The sequence below is a fragment of the Kogia breviceps genome, chromosome 16, assembly GCF_026419965.1.
Source record: "Kogia breviceps isolate mKogBre1 chromosome 16, mKogBre1 haplotype 1, whole genome shotgun sequence".
Classification (NCBI taxonomy): domain Eukaryota; kingdom Metazoa; phylum Chordata; class Mammalia; order Artiodactyla; family Physeteridae; genus Kogia; species Kogia breviceps.
This window is the reverse complement of record NC_081325.1, coordinates 6,711,838-6,720,357: the sequence shown is the minus strand read 5'-3', so window position 1 is coordinate 6,720,357 and position 8,520 is coordinate 6,711,838. Positions and strand designations below refer to the sequence as shown.

At 61.8% G+C, this 8,520-nt stretch overlaps 1 protein-coding gene across 1 annotated transcript; it reads left to right on the top strand.

The window, feature by feature from the left end:
• The first annotated feature begins 211 nt into the window (after positions 1–211).
• On the top strand, positions 212–5,780 carry CDX2 (caudal type homeobox 2). The gene is made up of 3 exons (XM_059042107.2): positions 212–755; positions 4,301–4,446; positions 5,565–5,780. The coding sequence occupies exons 1-3, from the start codon at positions 212–214 to the stop codon at positions 5,778–5,780; spliced, it is 906 nt and encodes a 301-aa protein (XP_058898090.1).
• The last annotated feature ends 2,740 nt before the right edge of the window (positions 5,781–8,520 follow it).

Sequence of the window (8,520 nt, the reverse complement as noted above, 5' to 3'; positions counted from 1 at the left end):
GGGAGGGAGGAAGGGAGGGAGGAGACAGGCCAGAGGGAGGGACCGCCTCAGAGGCAGAAGCGCCGCGAGGAGCCGGCGGAACACCGCGGGCCGGGGCGCAGCCACCCGCCGCTCCGACGCCCCCTCGCCCCTTCCCCAGCGCGGCCCCCGGCAGCCTCCCGCGTCCGTCCCCGGGCAGCATGGTGAGGTTTGCCGCCGGGCCCTCGCCACCATGTACGTGAGCTACCTCCTGGACAAGGACGTGAGCATGTATCCCAGCCCCGTGCGCCACTCCGGCGGCCTCAACCTGGCCCCGCAGAACTTCGTCAGCCCCCCGCAGTACCCGGACTACGGCGGCTACCACGTGGCGGCCGCCGCCGCCGCCGCCGCCGCGAACTTGGACAGCGCGCAGTCCCCGGGGCCGTCCTGGCCGCCCGCGTACGGCGCCCCGCTCCGCGAGGACTGGAACGGCTTCGCGCCAGGGGGCGCGGCGGCCGCCGCCAGCGCCGTGGCGCACGGCCTCAACGGGGGCTCTCCGGCCGCCGCCATGGGCTACAGCAGCCCCGCCGACTACCACCCGCACCACCCCCCGCACCACGCCCCGCACCACCCGGCCGCCGCGCCCTCCTGCGCCTCGGGCTTGCTGCAGACGCTCAACCCCGGCGCGCCCGGGCCCGCCGTCCCCGCCGCCGCCGAGCAGCTGTCCCCCGGCGGCCAGCGGCGGACCCTGTGCGAGTGGATGCGGAAGCCCGCGCAGCCGTCGCTCGGCAGCCAAGGTAAGCGCGGCGGCGCCCTGCCGGCGGGCGCCCGGGGAAGGCGCGGCCTCGGCCTCCGGCTGCGCGCGCGGCGAGCGCCCGCTGCGGCCCGGGGACTCCGCGCCAGGGGGGCGGGGCGGGGCGACAGCGTCTGGGGGCTCCGGTCCCCCCCGCCCCGGCCCTTGCGTCTGCGCTGGCCGGGGCCGGGAGCGACTCTTGTGGCCTCGCGAGCCGCGTTCAGTGCAGGGCAGAGGGGACGCTTCCTCTTTCCTCCCGTCCCTCATTCATAACGTCCGGATCAGACTCCTGGGGGAGCCCGCGAAGGTCGGCGGAGCGCGGCCGCACGGGAGCGGGGTCGCCCTCCTCACTCGCGCCGCTCGCGCTCGCTCGGTGCGCGGCTTCCCTGGACCGCCCCCGGGCCGGGCTCCAGACCGTGCGCGCACGCCGTCCTTGCCCGTCCGGGCCCCTCGGGATGCGTGGGGGTCTGGGGACCGGGAGGGAGGCGCGGCCGCGCGTGGGAACCAGATTGGGCCGTTCGGGGGACCATTCGGGGCAACTCTGGGCATCGGAGCTCCAGCGCGTAGGGACACCCGGCAAAGCTGCTGAAGCTGGAGAGAAGGTGCCGGCCCCGGGAGCTAAGTAGGGAAGGGGGGACGCCTTTGATCTGCAGAGGGGTTATTTCAATCAAAAGCCGGAGGGCTGGGACAAGACACCCCGGGACTCCTCCCCTCGTGTCTGCAGAGGGAGAAGGAGAGCAAGTCGTGGTGCAGATTCAGCCGCTGCTCCAGACACGGATCATTTCTCTGGTACCCTCCTTTCCAGGGTCTCCTGTGTGGGGGGTGTGTGGTGTGTGTGTGTGTGTGTGTGTGTGTGTGTGTGTGTGTGTGTGTAGGCGCGCAGACGTTCAAGAAGTTTGCTCCAGAGATGTCTCTGCAAAGATCCTAGGTTTGCCGGACCGTGTTGGCTCGTAGGTTCCGGGTCTGCCCTTTCTGGTGTCGGAATGTGTGTCAAGGTGGGAAGGAAGTTCAGTAGGTGTGGTGAGAGAGTCCTGTTGGGTCCCTTTTACTCCACGAAGGCTTTCCCAGCCCTCTGCACTTCCGCTTTTTTTCGCTTCCCTCCTTTCTGGCCCAGCCCGGCCCGCATGCAGGTTATGGACACTTTGTAGAGGTTTATAGCCAATTACAGCCGTATAAATCAGAGCAGCCGTTGGAGGCTGTCTCTGGGCTTCGGTGTTTGCGTCACTGGGCACATGCCGGGACCGACCAGGTGGGAAATGCGGCGGCCCGGGGAGAAGGCCTCTGGGCCGACCTGGAACCTCGGCTGGGTCCCTTCCCCAAGAGGAGGCGCCCTCGCCTGCACAGAGCGCGCTCCAAGGAAGGCTCTTTGCCACGGAACCTGCCTGGGGCGCAGCCGGCGGGGCTGGGGCGACCTGAGGGAGACCCCTTGGCGAGTCCCGAGAGCGTGACTGCGGAGCAGGGGCGGGGGGGGGTGGCGGGAGGGGAGCCGCAGGAGCCCAGGCCGCGGGGTCAGCAGATGAGAGGCCGCTGTGAAGTCCCGCGCCGAGGTGGCAAGACCGCAGTCGGCGCCGGGCGCCCTTGTGATGTTAATGTGGGGAGACCGCGGCCCGCGGGCCGGAGCCCGACTCCTCTGCGGAGTGTCATCTGTCAAGGGGCGAGGGGGGGTGGTACTCCGCTCGGCCCGCTTTGATATACACCTTCCCAGCCCTGCCATTGTCTCTTTTAGGGCCCGGAAAGAGGGTGGTGACTTTCGCAGTCAATAATGAATTCTGACAAGTCCCTCTCATCTCTCCCCTCTTCTAGTCCCCGCCTTGGTTCCCAGGGGGTGCGGGGCGCCTCCAAGGCCCTTGGGGCTCTGGCCGCGGGGCGCACAGGGGTCCTGGTCACCGCGTCCCCCGGTCCCTCTGGGATACTGAAAGGGCAGCCCCCGAGCCAGAGCCGCTCCCAAGTACCTCAAGGCCACTCTCGCTGCTGGAAAGTTCGGCTGGGAGAACTTTGCGCCCGGCTCTCCAGCTCTGGAGGTTGTCCTCCGTGGCTCCAGCCTGGCTCCGGTGCCAGCCCCGCCTTATACTATCTGCGTGACCTAGTCTGATTCTCAGTTTGCTCATCTGTAGGAAGGGGCCACTACCGCCGGCAGCTCGAGTGGGTTGGAGGCGGCAGCGCAGGCTCCCAGGACGTGTCAGTTCCCTTTAATTTCTTCGCGGGCGCAGGGTCGGGGCTGCTGCGCGCATTCAAATGCTTCTGCCGGCCGTGTTGATGTTAATGTGCCTGGCAGGGGAGGGGGATGAAAGCCCCCGCCGCCATTTGCTCAGTAGTGGTAATTCAAACAGAATGCGGTTGTTATTAAGGCATTGAAAGGGCTTTTCTTTGATAAGATCGCCTTGTCCTGCATTGTTTGTGGCTGTGTTCTCCTTTCAGCGGCTTGGGGGAGCTCCCTCTGATCCGGCCTGTATCTTCCCAGGGCGCTTTTGTTGTGGTTTGCAAAGGGTTTTACCTGAACAAAGTCGGCCTGCGGGGCATTAAACACCTCCGAGCAACTCCCAGACCCTTGAGATCTAACTGTAGCACTGGGCACAGGGCGATTGAACCTGTTCTGCTGGGAGAAGGCCCCGACCTGGGCCGAGTGGGAGAGAACACCTCCTGAGCGGGGCTCCGCCGCCGAGGGCTGACCTGGGACAGACCTGGTGGAGACACCAGGCTCCGGCCTGCTCCGACCTGGTCGTGCTGTTTGTCAAGGCCCTTCAGTAAAACAATCAATCCAAGGTTTAATATGTTGACTCAATCCAATGAGCATAGATCACTGGTCAGGATAGCTCTGGCAAGGTTTGCAGCAGAAATAAATGGAGGACTAAAAAAGAAAGAGTGCGAAATGCCAAACCAGCTTCGGCCAGGTATAGAGTGTCCCCGCAGAGAGAGATTATCTGCCTGCCAGACCCCGGCTCAGAATTCCTTCCACCCGATAGATAGGGCTGGGACGTGTGTGTGTGTGTGTGTGTGTGTGTGTGTGTGGTGTGTATGTGTGTGTTTCTGGTGACTTGAGAGAACATGTCAGCTACTGCACCTCCTTTCCACTTCTAATAAACAGAAAGTAACACCCCACCACCCACCAACAACACATATCCACAATCCCAGCTGCTTTTAGGGTAGGCTTCTATCTCTGGTAGGCCTGAAAATCAGAATATTCCCAGGACTCTGGTGTCTCTGCTCTGCCCTCTTTTCCTTTGGGCCTCACCAGCTCAGGTACTGTATTTGGCTTACAAAACAGGTGGTGGGGTTCTGCTATCTTCTGTGTGTATGAATTTTAGATTTTTCTGAATTTTCAAAAACTGCTTAATCCCAAGACCGGTTTCGTTGTCCCGAATAGCCCCACACCCTCCCCCCAGGACCCTCTGGGGGGGGGTCTTGTCAGACTCAGCAGGAACCAGCCAAACCGTGGCCCCCTAGGGCGGTGGAGGAAGAGAAATGGCTCTTGGGTTAGGGAGGTTTGTCATTACCCATGACGGATGGGCTGCCTTGCAGTTCTCGTGCTAACTTCGCCTTCCTCCACAGTGAAAACCAGGACGAAAGACAAATACCGCGTCGTGTACACGGACCACCAGCGTTTGGAGCTGGAGAAGGAGTTTCACTACAGTCGCTACATCACCATCCGGCGGAAAGCCGAGCTGGCCGCCACGCTGGGGCTCTCCGAGAGGCAGGTGGGGACCCTCCAAGGCCTGGCCGCTGCCTGGGGGAGGCCAGTGAGGAGGGTTAGAAGCCAGGCCCCAGGATCCACCTCGTTCTGTGGGCAGATTAAAACATAGAAGATGCAGAGCATTTTCCTTCCAGATGCTTTTTTTTTTTTTTTTTTTTTTTTTGCGGTACGCGGGCCTCTCACCGCTGTGGCCTCTCGCGTTGCGGAGCGCAGGCTCCGGACGCGCAGGCGCAGCGGCCATGGCTCACGGGCCCAGCCGCTCCGCGGCACGTGGGATCCTCCCGGACCGGGGCACGAACCCGCGTCCCCTGCATCGGCAGGCGGACTCTCAACCGCTGTGCCACCAGGGAAGCCCCAGGGAAGCCCCCAGATGCTTTTTATAAAGACTATATATATAGTTGAATTTTTTTTCTCTTTTGGGGGACCTGGGAGGTACAAGAAAAAACTGAGTATAGTCTAACCCAGAATTCTATTTGGGTCAATAAAGACTTAAAGGCTTACTCTCTCTGTACCCAGCATGGTACCTGGGCAAAAAAAAATTAATGTAAGATCCCAATCCCTGCCCATAAAAACTAGAGGGTTGAGGCTTGGCTGAACACTCTGTGTGGTCTGGGAGGGGAAAAAAAAAAGGTCAAATTCACAGTCAGAAAACCCCACATTAAAACTCATTCTCAGCCCCAAGGTGAGGAATATTACATTTCAGTTTAGCTCTGAGAGGCCAAAGGTTGTCATTTTGAAGTGCATCCAGCCCTGACCTCCTCTTGCTTGGTGTGAAAAGGACCTGGCAGTTTCTGTTTTCCTTGCTTCTGAGACTCTGAACTTTTCCAGTAAAGTTGTAGATAAAGGTTGCTTTGGAAAGAAACCTGGGGAAAGAGGAGGGAGGGGGGCTCTTCTCTCTCTCGAGGCTGAATTGGGCTTGGGAAGGGCTCCAACAAGCACTCCAGCACCGGGCCACTACGGGATAGTCCATGAGAAGCTGTGGGAAGGGCTGGGGTCCTTGAGGTCCGGAGGGCACTTCTTTGGCTGGAGAAGGTGACACTGGTGTTCGTGCTGAACACTGTCCCTTTTTTCCTTCGCAGCCGCTTCACCACCTTCTGTTTTTCTCCTCCTTTCCATCTGCAGGTTAAAATTTGGTTTCAGAACCGCAGAGCGAAGGAACGGAAAATCAACAAGAAGAAGCTGCAGCAGCCGCCGCCGTCCCAGCCGCAGCCAGGTCCCCTGAGAAGTGTCCCGGAGCCCCTGAGTCCCGTGTCTTCCCTGCAGGGCTCGGTGCCTGTCCCTGTCCCTGGGGTCCTGGGGCCGACGGGGGGGGTGTTAAACCCCACTGTCACCCAGTGACCCACAGTGGCCTGCGGTAGCAGAGCAATTCCAGGCTGAGCCACGAGGAGCATGGACTCTGCTAGAATCCTCAGGAAAGACCCCTCCCCTCCCACCCACGACCGTTCACCAACTGACCTAGCCCTCCAAGGAGAATTGGGGGCCTGGGGGAAAGACAGGTGCGGTTGGAGGCCTCGGGGAAGACGTTCTCCCAGATTTTGACTTTCTCCGGTCTGACTCTTTCTGCCACCGAGGAGATGGGAGATGACCACCGGGGCTTCCTTTAGTGCTCGCAGAAACACCGCCTGGACCGGCTAAACAGACCAGCCTTTCAGCCCCCTCCTCAGCTCTTTGCCTCCAAAATCTGCAGGTTGCCTCTCTGGTTGGCGCTGAGGTGGGGGGGGGGCGACTCAGGGGACCGCCAGGGATGGAGCCAAGATGGCCGCTGTGCACTCACTGCCCTCCAAGGACCCGCTGGCCCCTCTTGCCTCAAGGCCAGGCAAGGTTCAGACCGCAGAAGCCAGAGGCAGCTGAGCTGGAAACCTGGACCCACTGAAGAGTGCAGAAGCCCCAGGTCTTTGTCTTTCTTCTCTTCCCTTCCCAGGCCAGGAAAGGCTTGGCTGGTGCCTGGGCAGTGTATGGTGGGAGGGGGAGGTTACTGGACTCCAGGCCTGACAAGGGGGCCCCGAGACAGGGCCTTGTTTAGAAAGCCTGTCACCAGAGCTTCTCTGGGCTGAATGTATGTCAGTGCTATAAATGCCAGAGCCAACCTCGACTTCCTGTGATTTTCACAATCTTGGGGCTGATGAAAAAGGGGAGTTTTTGTTGTTGCTGCTGCTGTTTGGGTTATTGGTCTGTGTAACATCCAAGCCAGCATTTTAAAAGCCTTCTGGATCCATGCGGAGAGAAGTGATACGGTGAAGGGAAGTGTGTGTGTGTGTTGGGGGGGGGGTATTTGGACACAGTTGAATTTTTTTTTTTTCTAAAAAGAAAAAAAGAGATAAAGGAGCTTTCCAGATTTCAGATTCTGTCTTTATCACCTTCAGATTTTGTCTGCAATTGTTATTAGTAGCAGTATTTTAAGTAATGAAATATCCTTTCTCCTTGTCAACTAGAGTTAGGAAAATCAAGGAGAGGGGGTGGTGGAGAAGATTATCTGGACAGCCTCATTTTACCCCAGCGCCGCAGAAGCCTGAGGGAGCAGGTTCTGAGACCTACCCTGCCCCCAAGCCCGGGCCCAGCCTCGGATTGTGGAATGTGTGGTTCTCCTGGGGGTGCCTGTGGGCAAAATGCACAGCCGAGCGCTCAGCTGCTTCTCAGCCGGGGGAACGATGCGGAGTGAGGGTGAGAGAGCCCGCGCACAGCGTCGCATGGAGTCCGCACCGAGGCACTCGCGCACACTCCCTTCATCGGTGGCTCCCTCCTCCCCGGGATGCCCCCGCCCCCATCCGGCTAAACACAAGCATTCAAGTAAAAATGTTCGATTTTCGATTTCCCCAAGGCAACGTTTCCGCGAACGTAGTCTTCAGTCTATCGGTTTCCGTGAGCCCTTTCTGACTCCACCCCTTGCCTCGTCCCGCGCTCTTTCCCTTCGCCGCTCCTCCCTCCACCTCCCCCCACACAGACAAGAATTCGAGACCCAGCCGAAGAAGATCCTTCTAGTGATGGTTGCTTGTTATCTGGCTGATCCGCTGGGGACCGGGCTGCTGCCCTTGAGGTTTCTGGTCCCGGAAGCCGCCGACCTGGGCGCTCTCGGCGGGGCCTGGGGAGAAGGGCTTTGCCCTCCGTTGCGGTCTTTCCCACAGGCAGCCTGGAGCCCTAATCAGCGCCTCCACCGAGGGAAGGGGTACCCCGAGGGCTGGGCAGGACGAGCGGAGCTGCGAGACAGAAACAGCCCCGGGAGCATCTCCCCGATTCCGCGGCCCTTCCGGGTGGCGCCTTTCACTCCGGGGTTGGGGAAGGGCTCCGGGGCTGCGCCCAGGATTCCGCGGCCCCCGAAGTCAGAGGGAGGGGGCCTGGCCCGCCTCTTGGGCAGGAGGCGGCCCGGCCGAGGCGGGAGCCGCACCTGGGTCCGCGGAGCACCGGGGGGGGGGGGGGGTCCTCCGGCGCCCGGCGCGGACCCCGCGCCCGGCCGCGCCCGCGTGCCCGACCCCGGGCCGCCACCGCGGTTGCTATGCGTTGCCGTGAAACGCCTGTCAATAAACCCTGTTTGGACAGTGGAGCGAGAGCACAAGGGTTGTTTGCTTAGTGGTTAGAGGTTCAAAAGTCGGCATTGTCCCGCTGCAAGCGATTACAAGTTCTTCCCCTTCCCGGGGCTCGGCCTGAGAGCGCTGACGCCCGCGCGCGGCGCGCATCCGGGCGCGGAGGGCCGCTTGGCTGCTCTCGGACCTGCCAGGAGCCTGCTCTGGGCGGCGAGCGGGCCGCCGGCCCCCAGGCCGCGGAAAAGGCCAGGAATGAGGGCCCCCGCCGGCAAGTGAGGCCACCGCGCCTCCGACGCCAAGGCACCACCCCTGGAGCAAGCCCGGGGGAACGCGGGGACAGGGCGCGAGCGGGCGGCGCAGCCTGGAGAGGCTTAGGGAGGTCGGCGCCGGGACGCCCGGGTTTATTTTTGACAAGACCTAGCGGCTCCGAGCGCCGCCCGCACCGTGCCGGGGGTCAGCGGGCCCCAACCCCTCGGGCCTCCCGGTGCCCTGTCCCGGGTTCCGGCCGCCAGGGGGCGCGCGCGCGCTGCTCGCCGCCTCTGGAGGAAAGGGACGCAGTT

Bases quoted from the DNA above. Each gene is read 5' to 3' on its own strand.
- CDX2 (XM_059042107.2), top strand. From the start codon at position 212: ATGTACGTGAGCTACCTCCTGGACAAGGACGTGAGCATGTATCCCAGC. The intron at 756-4,300 runs GTAAGCGCGGCG...CTTCCTCCACAG, and splicing joins GCCGTCGCTCGGCAGCCAAG to TGAAAACCAGGACGAAAGAC. The intron at 4,447-5,564 runs GTGGGGACCCTC...TTCCATCTGCAG, and splicing joins TGGGGCTCTCCGAGAGGCAG to GTTAAAATTTGGTTTCAGAA.